This window comes from Pholis gunnellus (genome assembly GCF_910591455.1).
Source record: "Pholis gunnellus genome assembly, chromosome: 16".
Lineage (NCBI taxonomy): Eukaryota > Metazoa > Chordata > Actinopteri > Perciformes > Pholidae > Pholis > Pholis gunnellus.
This window is the reverse complement of record NC_136543.1, coordinates 10,330,406-10,344,248: the sequence shown is the minus strand read 5'-3', so window position 1 is coordinate 10,344,248 and position 13,843 is coordinate 10,330,406. Positions and strand designations below refer to the sequence as shown.

The following is a 13,843-nucleotide window of genomic DNA, read 5'->3' as shown; positions in this document are numbered from 1 at the left end:
GTCGAAAAAATAAAAATAAAAGTGTCTCGCTGAATTCAGAGCCGGCAAAAAAAAAAACGCTGAATTTAAATCATTAAGCGTCGAAATTAAAACCGGTAAACAACGTCGAGAAAAACACAGAACCGCAGCGGGTAGACTACGCGCTCCAACAGCCCTGATACAATGTTAGAAAGCGGCAACATACTAGGGAGGCGAACACTCCAAACAGCGGCCTAAATGCACCGAAAACTGAAGGAGAACTTTGAGTTAGCACCCAAACAAAACACCGACAACACGACCACGACTCATTTGCTGTTGAATAACCTCCACATCTAACCGGCTACCAATCTCCATCCGTTCGACCTGTTTGTTTTCCCAACTGCTCCCTGCGAGCTGAGGGGGCGGCGGCAAAACACGGAGGAGCCGCTACTTTCGGGACCCGAAGAGACATTTGCACACGATTTGACAAAGTTGCGGCTTTAATCTTGAATTAGCGACTAAGACATCAAAGGGCGGAAGCAAATACGTCGAATTATGTCACTTCGCTGGGCCATATACATTGTCATCCATCCGCAGAGGCTAAAAACGGTCGAAAACACGGCCGTTACGTGACTCCGGCTCCGGCTCTTTTGAACTCCAGTCCGTGCGTTGCTCCGACCGAGCAGAGCCTCTACCGGCGGAATGCTGCTTGTAAACATGTGCGGTCCGGCGGCCGAGGCGGGCTGCAATTGGTCGGTGCAGCACACGCCTCCACCAGCCTCCACCGCTCCACCTTCCCCTCCGACAGAAGGTAATGCAAGCCGGGAGGATGCCACATTCAAAACAATGACGCAAGGATGGAGAGGAAACGAGAAGGGAGGGGGTATAGCAGAAGGGAAGAAAGAGAAAAGGGTGAATTGAGGCTACAGAAAAGAAAACTTTGACCAGACAGACAGGCTTTATGCTATAACCTAGTTGTTAAAGGCATGTAGCCTACTTTCCAGGTGCCATGGGACTTCTAAATTACTATGATCTGGTTCTAAAATTAAAGAGATTAACTGCACTGGTCTCGCTTTACTGAATGTAAACACAATATATTTTTTGTTTTGTTTCGTTATGTTGTCACTACTTAATGTTTTATTCAGGCACTGGGGTGAATATGCTTCAACATCAAACCTGTACAGGTATCTATCTGCCCGGGCAAGAGCCAACCAAACCTTAGTCAGCCCCGTTATATAATTTAGATGATGAAACAATGATATAAATTGCATCATGTACAAACTTTAAATATAGCTGAGATATGCAAATATGTATGAAATGCAAATATATAATGGTGAGGTCAGCCTTGCCAGAAGTACTGCGATACCTTTATTTGACGAGCCAGCAGTCTTTTTTCTTTTCTTTTCACTGTGCTCTTCATTTCAACACTGCTCATAACAGCACCCACAGACAGCTAACACGCTCATGTGAGCTAGACTCATTACTAAATAAGAAACCTAAAGTGTGATCTCACAATGCGACTGAAGACGTCGCTCTCTGAGAAAGAAAGATATGGCGGATAAATGTGTCCGTTTTGATTGGAAAGTTCACAGTGCTGTGATAAATCAAGTTCAGCAGGAGACTAATTCACTGGTCGTGATTATTGCCCCACTGTGGCAGACTGACTACACCAACGGATGTTTTCCCAGTTACAAATAGCCTCATTAATGTCAAACCTAATGTTTTTTTTAAAAATCATATGAATATTACGATCTTTCTACATGACAAAAGACACAATGACACAATGTATTATATATATATATTTTAATAGAACAATTCATGTCATAAAATATTTACATGCAGAGAATGGAAACGGGACAGAGTGGAGTGACAGATAGCGGCCATAGCTTCCAAAAACAGGCTTTGTCCTGTGATCAAAGGCAGGTGTCACCGCAGAGTTGTCTGCTGGTTGTGTGGGGAACAAATGGTCTCATTATGGGAGTAGTGGAGCTGAAGGAGAGGCAGCAAGGGAGCATCTCCGAACCTCCAACACACCAATTCCCTGAAGGAGAATGTGTGTGTGCGTGTGTTTGTATTGACCAAGATAAACAGTTAGAGAGAATAGGTGATTCTAGCTAATTGTCTATGAAGGGTGTTTGTGTTTACCTGGTTAGATTTGGCACTACAACACCTAATTTAACAGATAATTTCCTTAAAGGTCATTTATAGCATTCTGTGAAAACCATTATATCCAAATAATGGCACCACACAGCCACATTACTTGGTAGCCACAATGTACTCATATCTTGGGAGTGTAAATAATGACGATAATTACCTCTTTAAAGAAATTATCTTTTTTTTTATAGGCTTTGTTCATTAAATACTGGAAATGGACTGCAATTAAAATCCTCTTTCCATGTAGCATTGCTGGGAGATGTCAGAGCATCATTTAAGAATCTAATACCAGCCAGCGCGGGCAAGCTGCGTTTGTCTGAACCACCAACAAGCTCCTGCAAGTCTAATAAAACACGAACGAAGGCTGGAGAGGCTGAAATATTTGATGCGGGCGAAACGGGTGACACAAATTGTTGTGGAAAGACGGGAGATACAGTCGCAGTAAAATATAATATTTACAGCAAAAAGCATTGGCCCTGTTGGATTTGAAAACAAACATCAAACAACAGTATTGACACATTAACTCAGTTTAAAAAAATAAATAAAAGTACCACAACTCCATGTTTCTTAAAATACATGTACCACAACATTGTACCATATTTCTGACATTTGATTGGTTACTACTTCTCAGGACTCAAAGGCTATTTGACAGCATGTTTTCCTCAAGACAAGGCAGACATACATCAGTGCTCTTAACAGACTCATTTTAAAAATTATACCACTCTGGACATTGTACAAATAAGTAAAAGCTCACATAAAACCTTTAGCGGGTAACAGTTGGTTAAAATAGTGCTCAAAGTATATACAAGCCTTAGTTGGCATGTCGTCAGTACAAGCTACAAACAGATATGTTTTTTTTCTCATAGTGCTACTAAGTTAAAAAGCATAAAATATTCAAATTGTGCAGAGCTATAGCTGGATTGTGATGATGCGTTTGTGAAGCTGTATATAGATGCAGTACCATGACATTAAACCTTGTGCTTAAAAATCATCCGGGACACCAACTGAAGGCTGCACACTGTACCAAGAGCAGGCTCTAAAGAACATGACAACCCCAAAAATACAGTTGATCAATAGGTTTGTATTAATAATGTTATGTCATTTTATCACATTACACCTCATTTGAATTTGTTTCGACTTCTGTGCAAAATGACGAGAAAAAAAAGAAAATATGTTCACATAATACGTATTTTTTCCAAACAATGAATTCTTTAAAAAGTCAGTGGAAAGCGTACCTTCATATCTGCCATCACTTTCATTTAATATCTAAATAAAATTGCTCGAAACTTCTAGAAAACCCTATTTCATTTTCCCTCACAGACATATTCTGTAACATTTCACAATTACACAACAATATGCGTCTTAAAATAAATACAAATTTCACAAAAGAAATGTGGACATGGACTGTCGAACGTATAAAAAATGCTTTCAAAATGTATTTGTGAGACCTCGAGTGTGACACCGCCTCCCCTCCCCTCGGCTCTCGATTGCAGTGAAATGTATGCGGCAGTCAAAAAAGTCATCATTTCTATTTGGTGGCGTCGTATAACGAGTTGTTTCAGCTAACTATTAGGTCACAGATAAGACCGGCTTTTGCTTTCAATGCCTCCAAGCCATTCACATGATGCACAGTGGCGGTGCTGCTGAACCTGACAAAGAATAGCGAGAAATACACCATCTGACACCTCAATAAAACATGACACTGAGTCACCCAGAAGAAGCTAGAAAGACACTAGCAGCTGCAGAAGGGGCATACAAATAATGTTACCTTCATAAGTACAGTAAGTGCATGAATTACATGATTATATGGCACTGAATTCTTTTTTTTTCTTCTTTTTTTACATCACAGGCACTGATCGTGTCCTCAGCTAACCTTTAAAATGCTGCAAGTGTTTTGTGACTTGATACATTTATTTTATATTATTTTATTTGTATTTATTTAATCTTTTCCCACAATCAAGTGTTGTTAAACGTCTCCATGATGTGCACTGTCAGAAAGACAAAAGAGGACTTTAATGACGATCAAAAGTGCAGTCATCCACATGATTAATGCCCAATGACTGAGGTACTACAGTTCATTTTCTACCAGGCCGACCAGTACCAATGATATTCACCGTGGTTGATAAATTAAAAGTTCAGATATGATAAACCGTACCCAAGCATGCATTGATGATGGATGCTGTGGCACCACAAAGCCTGCTCACTAGCAGGTTCAAAGCACCGCAGTGACGTCAGAGAGGGGGCTTCTCCCACCACGCATGAAGACGACGGGGAGGGAAAAACTCAGAGGCGGGACGTTTCCCGGCCCAGACCCAACTCTCCGACACTCTCGTAGTCGGGCTCTGCCTTGGCAGCGTCTGAACCCTCCGCTCCCGGCCCGGCCCAGCGGTCGTCATCCGGGCTACTAGTCTTTGGGATGCGGATGGTTTCGTAGCCGGGATCCGTGCCGTCCAAGATGGGGTCCTCCCCCGGCTGGGACTCGTCGGGTTGGTCGTAGATGTCTCGGACGGTGGCGTAGAGGTCACTGGAGGAAGAGGCCGAGACGAGACCTTTGAGCTCCGCGATGCTGCTGTAGTCGTGCTCTTTGTCTTCCTCGTTCTCAGCATCGTCACAGTTTGTTTTGTTGACTGTCGAGTACACTGCTGACTGAAGGACAGAGAGGAAACACATATAAATTATAAAAGGTGTCCAAAAACAGTCTGTGATGAAAGTGTACCAAAAGATCCCTGCTAGGTTTTCCCCCCTCATTGCGTATTGTCTGATGTTGTATTACTATTACACCAGTTTCAACCTCTTTTTGTTTCGTTTCAGTGCTCGGAGCTTCGGCATTCACAGAGTAAAGCGCCGCTGTCTCGAGAGACGAGACGGCAGTTTGGGGAATAAGGGAGTTTAACACACACTTACCTCATTGTCTGACAGAACGTGGTTGTCGAACCCCGGTGCAGGAGACAGAGGGGAGTGTAACTGGAGGAGAAAAGAACAAAAAGATAGATCTAGATATGGTTCATAGTGTACGAAAAAGACTGAGGACAAAAACGTTTAAAACTATAAAGAGGATGCTTACTCCTGACAGTGGCTGTTGGGAACATTTGAGGGCTTGTCCTACATTTCTATTTTTTAAGAATTTTAGTGGTGTGTTCCTGTTGTAAAAATAAAGACGTAATTTGTAGAGTTTAAACAGTTTCTCTTACAATCAAAAGCATCAAGCTGTGATGCTGAAACTTAATGTCGCAATAGAGTGGTTCCAAACAACGTTGGGGGAATGCAATTGAGGAATAGTTGCAGTTCTTATTGCTCTGCATTACTAAAACATGCTGACAAACTATTGACAAGTTTTCCAAAACATAATCACCAGTGGAGAACCTCTTTGACTGGCTTAAGGAATTCGCTCGGTCGCCGATCGATGAAGTGAACTTCTAATCTCAACTATTCCCGGCAGTGGGAGAGAAACGAGCTCTGCATGTGCCGCGTCTGCTGTGATACATGTGAAGCTGAAGGTGTATATAACCACCCATTCATTCAGAAAATGACTGAGTAAAAGTCAATATTCAAGAGTGTGTGATGATTTTTGTGCACAGCCTCGGTCCACTTCGCCTCGTGATCGATGAGGGGGGCCGTTAATCAACAAAGCGCATCTGACAACAGCGCCAAACACCCCGGGAGTCTAACAAGAACCTCGATTTCTCCGCCAGCGATGACTAAATAGTTCACATCACGCTGATTTTTTTCTTTTACACACCTTTCGGAGAGGAAAACATTTCTTTTCGTGTTGATTTTCTGACTCAATGAAAGGAAGACATTCTGATTTACTGAGTCCTCAGCCAGATGTACCAAGGTTACTGCTAATGCATTTGGAAAAAAAAGGGAAAGCTGTCCACTTGTTGAGGCACACAACTTGGTGCTTGTCAAGGGCACATCCTCACACATGCTCCGCTCTTATGTACTGAATAAAAAAAAAAAAAAAACGTGCACAGAGATCATCCATCAAAGTGCCAGCTCCGGCTATGTGCCGTAGTATCGCTTCGCGCAGACACGTTTCTCTGTCATTTTCTCAAAACGCCTGAATCAATATCATTGCTCTATGGATAACGCATGATTGGAGACGTGATTACATTTATAGATTCGACACACACACACACACACACACACACTCTCTGTAACACGGCCCTTTTTCATTTTGCTTCAATTAGCCGACCAAATTAGGCAGAGTGCCCCGGAGGAGTCAGCGTATGAAACATGGACGCAGGTGACTTGACCCGGTCGCTGCACCTCTGAGTGCGTCTCACAATATTTGTTGATCTAATTTGCAGCCTCCGGGTTCTCGGCAGAGGCGTCGTTGCAAATTGAAGAGAGATTTTCACTTCGTCAGTCACACAGTCAGCAATAACACACAGTATTTAACCCGTTTGATGCATATGGGCATTAAATTTGAGTCTTAAAACTCTATTTCATGCATATTTAACTAACATAGAGACCCATTAAGGGCGCGTGGATGGGCGTTTGTCGTCATGTCGACACACATCTGACAGATTCATATTTTTGACGTGTTACAATAAGACGCGATGGGTTTTGCCGCGTGCGTTTGTGTAAGTGAGACAGGATTATGGGAATGTGTTCATGCGTACGTAGGAGAGACACAGTGACGTACAGGACGTGCGAGAATGACAGTAAGCTGATTACAGCGGCCTCAGAAGATGGACGACTCAGGTGTCAATGTGTCAATCATGCTGACGTGCATGTTGACACACGCACATACAAATCAGTACGAGTACATCAACATCAAACAACTCCAAAGAAATTGTAGATATAGTATATATAGACCGCATGAACACCAACTCACATGATGACATGATATCACACTAACACACACATATTACATACTGAAAATCCTCTATCTAACAACAGTGATAAGCGACTCAACGGTGCTGACTATGGCAGTTTACCTGGACCGTGTCCCCGGCGTAAATCCCTGCAGCCCACTGGCTGGGTCAAACTCATTTCCTGCGCCTGCACATGAGTCGCCCACAGGCGACAAGCGCGCAAACGACTGCAACCAAGTGTTGCGTGCCGTTTACGGCGGTTCAATAAATGCGCGGGATCAGAGAGGCGGTGAATGAAAGGTCACAAAGAGAGGAGCGAGTGTGCGTTTGTGTGCGTTTCTGCAGTGAATGTTGGGTTGCATGCATGGGGAAATGTGTGTGTATTAGAACGCCTGCCTCTGGGTGTGTGAGCCTCATTTGCCGAGCCGCTACCTGAGGGGATTCCTCTCGGACATTTACATGCAAGGCTGTGTGTGTGACAGAGACAGAGCGAGGGTTCCTATAGCCCATATCATCCATCATAAAGCCAGACTGTCATAGTGATAGAGGCCAGCTGGCACTCACTAGGCTCACGCACGCATACACATGCACAACACACACACACACACACACACACACACACACACACACACTCGGCCTGACAAGACAAATCACCGACGGCTCCTGGTCATATACGGGCGTAAACAACGGGGAGCCGGGAACATTCAGGGTTAACCTTAAATCAGCCCCGGGGAGTCTATGTGGAGCAGAATATGTGTAAACACACACACACACACATGTCGTCGTCTGTTGTGTGTGTGTAATGTGGGGGATGGGGAGGAATAACAGAGTTAATGCTGACTAGACATGCCAGCGAGGTACACGTGGGTGCATCTATAAATGAGTACATTTATTTAGATATATATATATATATATACACGACAGCTCAGTGTATCAAATCATAGATTCGGGGGGGTCAGATGAGGCTACACGCGCCTGCTGTCCAATTGAGCAGCAGCGATTAACTAATTGGCTACAACAGCAGACACCAAGGAGAGAGAACAGAGATGTGAGTCAAAGAAGAAGAGAAATATGGCGAGGGGGAGGAGATGAAGAGAGGAAGAGAGAACCAAGTAAAGGATAGTCTTAGTCCATCGGAATAAGAAAGAAGAGTCCAGACAACCAGACCGGTTTTAACCGGATTATCTAAACCACTTTATTTGAAGATAGAACCAGAAATGAAAGCACCATCTGAACTGTTGGTACTAAATCCTCATTGCACAGCTACGGCCAGTACAGTAGGTCAAAGTTGAACTAGGAGGCCGGTCTGTTGACTGTGATGCTAGCAGCTCTTAGCTGCACTCAGGCACTGCTAAATGCTAAACCACCGCATACCAACATGAAGATCAATAGTTTTGCAGGTATTTGGTCATAAATCAATGACCAATGAATGCGTGAATGTGTGTACCAAAGTTCATGGCAATACCTCCAATAGTTGATATATTTAATACAAAATTCAAAGGAAAAAACTAAAGGACAAGCCAGGGGGTCGATAGAGTGATGAAGATTCATCCTCTGGGCACCACGAGTATCTACACCAAACTTTACAGCGATCCATCCAATGGTTGTTGTGATACTTGAGTCTGAAACCAAAGTGGGTGACTGGCAGACCAACCACCACTGCCACCCTTAGAGCCGCGCCATTCCATAAACACCCTTTAAAATAGGAGAGGGGAAAGTTATGCCCCGGGAAGAGGAGGACGAGGAGGAGGAGCGTGAATATGAACAGACCTTAAGAGAGGAAGAGAATCTGCCTCATGCAGCTTTGTGGCAGATTGACTTGTCGGCTTCTAACAGTCTGATGCAATTCTTTCTGAGCTGTGAGAGTGTGTTAGTGTACGTTTGTTGCTTTGTGTGTGTTCCTCTGATGGATCTCGGCATGTGGACGGCAGCATGCTGAGAGCAGCAGCAGCAGCAGCAGCAGCAGCAGCAGCTCTGCTCTGTTCAGCGCATGACACCTCACCTCTTTACCTCCCCACCTCTTTTCTTTTGACTCTTCTTCGCTCTCTTTTCCTTTATGTCTCCATCTCTCACCTCTTTTTCTGTCTACAAGACGGTTTCTTCTTCATCATCTTCTCTCTACTACAGATGGCTTCATTTGTATGCCGCTGGGTTTCTTTTTTTTGTTGTTGCTTTATTTCTCTCTATCTCACTGCCTCTCACCCTTTATGCCTCAGGGTCCTCTCAGCTCTTTTTGAGTTTATCTCTCCCATCATCTCACTGTCACTATCTCTATTCCGTCTATTACTCGAGCCTGCTTTTCCCACTCCAGCTCCCATTTTCATTCTTTTCTTCTCCCTTCACTGCGACACCATTTCCTCTCTCTCAAACTTCAGTCTGTCACCCTCCCGAAAGCAGCACCGAGCATGCAATTTAGCAGATGATAATTGTGGTGGCGACACATCTCATCGTTTTCTTTGTTCTCCGCGGTTTTTGTCTCGCTATGTTGATCTTGAACACAGTGTTGTATTCGATGACGCACATCATGAACATTATGAATGACATTTATATAAATGCCAACTAAATTGAGTCTTTTTTTTGTATCTGGATTTTTTACCATTAGCTACCTAGACAGCTAATTACACAGCTCCTGCTACTGTTGGAAAACATGTTAATATGAAGGAGGTTCAGGCTTCCAGCAAGCTGCTGAACATTTTAGGGAGCTGCTGCTAACTGGGTTTGTGTCTGTTCGCAGATAGAATCTCATAATATGCCTGAAAATAAATATTTCCAATGCTTTGTTATTTAAAAAAGTATTTCCAATTGTGTTTTTAATTAGTTTTCAGCTTCTGCATTGCTCTTTTAACGGAGGTTTTATCTGTTCTAAACTACAACAACTTAAATTAGGAATCAATCTGCATTATGCAAATGTTGACCGACTCAACACACACACACACGCACACCATTCTCACCTCTCCATTGTGCAGCCCAGCCCCGGCCAGCCCATTCATCACCACTGGCTGGTTGTCATTTTCATCCAGAACCTTCTCTGGTACCGGCGGAGGTAGGTCCTCCTCCGGTTCGTCCAGAGGCTTGCGGGAGGGAACGCCAGCGCTATCGGGGCGCCTTTTGGCCTCCATGTCGGCGCTGTGACGACTCTTCTTGTTCAGGTCGACGGAGGCGTACTCCACCCCTGCGCACAGGGGCCCCCGCTCAGGTGTGCAGGGGCTGAGGTGGCCGTTGAGAAGGGCGGCGGGGTGATGGGGAGGTTCGTCGGGGCTCAGCTCGATGGTACCGTTGGGGAGGCCGAGCTGAGCGGGGGGGTCTTTGAGCTCCTTGACCGTCTCGTACAGGGAGTCTTCAACGCTGACGTCACGGGATGCCACCGCAATCTCCTTCACCACCTTGATATCAGACGCACACGTTAATATGCTTGTACATAAGAAAATACAGTTAATGCTACTGTTTTATTCATCTGTAAACTGAATAATTCCATCAACATCTTGTGGAACAATTCTTTCCCTTATTGTTTTGAACCTGAGCTCAATCAATCAAACCAACAAACTGCCAACCAATCACAGCTTTACTCTCCTGTAACAGCCACATTCGAGCTCAGTGCAAGTAAGAACATGATTGGGCTGCGGTAAGGTGACTTTAAACATTGACCTCATAGGTGCTGTCCCCTGAGGCTGGGGGTCTGTCCCCAATAAGGGCGTTGTTGGGAGGAATGCTCGGAAGCTCACGGTCCTGAGGACACTTGGAGGACCTGAGCTCTGATTGGCTGGAGAGCATCTCCTCTGACGGCTGGGGACTGGCGTCCTGTGTGTCCGTGAGGACTGGTGGACCAGAGGGAAACAAAACAGAGGGAATAAGGGCGAGTAAATAGCTTCTCATTTGGTGACTTTCAATGGGTTTTCTATGAGAGCTTTTTTATTTTAGCATTTTCTTGAAATTAGACACATTTTACTTATTCAACACTGCAGAATAAATCCATTTCTATTTACAGTTTTCTGTTAGTGATATTTAGTAACCACCCACGTATAAATGCCTAGGAACAACACATATATTTGGGCATGAAAACAAACACCTGATGAGGTTTTAAGTGAACCAAAGCTGAAACACCAGCTGCTACTGTTATCATCATGCAGCTGAATTCTGAAGGTAGGACAGCAGCGACTGGACAGCAGCGACTCTGATATCAGTACCGTAGAGTTAAAATAGTTGACTAAATGCACTACACAGACACGACATGCTACGTTAAAGCTAACTCTCTTGGCTCACTTGTACCGCTGGTGAGAGGACCGTTATGAGAGCTGCTGATGGCCACGTCCGTTGCTGGACTGTCTGCTGATTGGCTGATCGTCTCTCTCTCTGATACCTGCGCAACAAAAAAAAAAAAGGGTTTGTTTGTCACTGCTGGCCTGAGTTCAGAGGCTGGCAGATCAACTCGGAGCTGACACAAAGTCTTAGAGGTTATTTCAATTATACATCACACAACACTTCTTACTTTCGAAAAGGAACTGAAACCAATCTGCACTTTTACACCTCTGTGCAACACAAAAGCCACTGTCAGCAGATTGTCATGTGTTTGGGAAACAATCTTCAGGATTTTGGGGAAATGTCTTATTTGCAGCAGTGATTACAATTTTCACGCTTCCTTGTTCTTTATCTCTGCTTTTCTTAGCTTTGCCAATCAAATTACTGATTACTTTCCGCTCATGAGTATGTTACGCATGCTTAATTAAATGTGGTGTATTTTTAACCCACCAACAAAAGTCATCGAGAGACAGCTAACACTATTCACGAGAGTAAAACAAAACGGATGAATGCCTAATGAAGTTACAGTGCTGTTTATTCTTATATCAGTCTCCTTTAATTGGGTTTGTGACCTAACATCCGTCTTTCAATAGGAAGCGGTGAAAAAAGGATTGCATGGACACATTTCACTTCATGTTTCTAATGTCACTTATGTTCTTAATAAGAGACACTGAAACCAAGTCAGGACTTTAAGCACGCTGCAACTAAGAATAAACTGACAGGCATTAGTAGAGGCACAAGAGTAAAAATGAAAGCCACAGAAGAGGATACTTTGTGGTTACCCACGGGGACATTTCCGTATTTTTACCATCCCTCCGTCTACAGAAGAAGGCGAAGCTACAGAACACTGTAGGGAATAACTGGCAGGGATTCAGTCTTGCTGAAGGACAAGGACATATTTTTAACACTGAGTCTTTGAACCACGTCCTCCAGTTAAAGGCTGTTTTCCTATTTGCTACGTCACATGGCGAAGTCAGCAGCCAAATCCGCTCCACCAGTGAGAAACTACATCAATCAACACCGCATGTGCTGAGCACCTGCCGCACTGAGGCGTGATTCATCAACACGCACTTTGAAAGAGAAACCGTGTTGTTTCTGAAGTTAAAGATATCGCTCCATCACTCGCTACTGAGAGAGAAAAGAAAACGGTGAAAATACATTAACTACTGCAAGTCAGGATTCTCTTTGTTCAGGTTTGTTGTTTTCCTTCTGTGTGAGCAGGAGGTTGTGTATTAGAAGCCCCACGACCCCACCTAGTGGCCGAACGCTCTCATAACTATTAGGGTCCATGATGTAATCTTTTAACTATTTTGTGACCCCAATATCTCGAGTCATATCTTTCCTTTCTCATTTTGTTCCACATTCAAATCCAGACCAGGGTCCTCACGACAGAGCGAATGTTAAACTCAACTTTAGAATGAGTCTAGATCAAGACTGCATGATATTTAAACACATTTTAACAACTGTGGGAGGAAAGGGAGAGAGCTCCCTCACCGCGTTGGGACGTGGCCGCGGGGAAGACAGTCGGGTGAGCGAGGAGAGCCAATCTCCTCATTCGCAAAAAAAGACAAAGAACCCCATTTAACCCATCGCGCTGTGACAAGGTCCGTCATTTAAATGGGCCCCTGCTGAAACAATCTGACCACCGCAGGTTAGAGGGAAGATATCCATCAAACGCAAAGAGGCTCCGAGGAATCTGCATGTGCACATGGGAGCATGTAAGGTGACACACACACACACACACATATATATATATATAAAGCCCCAGAGGGAGTGACAGGATAAGAGAGTAAAGTGGATGTCACTTAGTCTGTGAAAGCCGGGCAGTTGTCACACTTAAATGTTGCTTAGTTACTGAAATGTCTGTATCACGGGAGTTGGTAATAACTATGACACGACGTTCAAGAGGACATAGTGTCATTATGAGGAGCACATACATAGAAAGGTCAACCCTGTAAATAGTGCGAATTATATTATCTTCTTTCCGTTGACTTAAGAAAGAGAAAAACAATATTATAACGACATGATGTGAAAATAGCAGATTTTCCCACGAGTGCTCATTTCCTCGTCATTGAGAAACAATCTCACTAACAACTGGAGGCTGTCAATCAGCTGTGTGTGTGTGTGTGTGGGGAGGCTTTGCTTTGTGTATGTTTCTGTGTCAGTGTGATGGAAGTGGGTTAGAAGGCAAATGTCAGAGTGTGTGTGTGTGTGTGTGTGTTTGTGTGTCATAGGATATGCGTGTGTTATTCAGGCGTGCAGCCAATGTGGGAGCTCTATCACTCATTAAGCGGTGGTTACACTGCTTGATTACAGACACGTCACTCACACACGCTGGGACTAATGAGGACTGTGTGTGTGTGTGTGTGTCTCGCTGTGTATGCATGCTTCCATCTGTAACACAACGTAATTGTTTATTAAGAGAAGGAACTGATATGAGTAAATATTTTTTCCAGCGATAACATTTAATTATTGATCTTGAGTTTCCTAGAATCCCCCAAGATGTTATTGAACCCCGACCTAATCTTTAAAAAAACACACACATCTACACGTTTGTTTGCATACGTGTGTGAGACTGTGAAGGTTTAGCAAATGTATGCATGCGCGTTCACACG

General features: G+C 43.9%; 1 protein-coding gene across 2 annotated transcripts in view; it reads right to left on the bottom strand.

Moving 5' to 3' along the window:
- Positions 1-4,299: 4,299 nt before the first annotated feature.
- Positions 4,300-13,843, bottom strand: part of pag1 (phosphoprotein membrane anchor with glycosphingolipid microdomains 1) — a 38,944-nt gene continuing 29,400 nt past the window's right edge. The window contains exons 6-10 of one of the 2 annotated variants that reach the window (XM_079176625.1): positions 11,193-11,289; positions 10,578-10,756; positions 9,884-10,315; positions 5,017-5,076; positions 4,300-4,758 (exon numbers count right to left, since the gene is read on the bottom strand). In XM_079176625.1, the coding sequence (XP_079032751.1) occupies positions 4,396-4,758; positions 5,017-5,076; positions 9,884-10,315; positions 10,578-10,756; positions 11,193-11,289 (1,131 nt within the window). In that variant the 3' untranslated portion in view covers positions 4,300-4,395. The remainder of the gene's footprint in view (positions 4,759-5,016; positions 5,077-9,883; positions 10,316-10,577; positions 10,757-11,192; positions 11,290-13,843) is intronic. The other variant, XM_079176626.1, reaches the window with a different exon arrangement.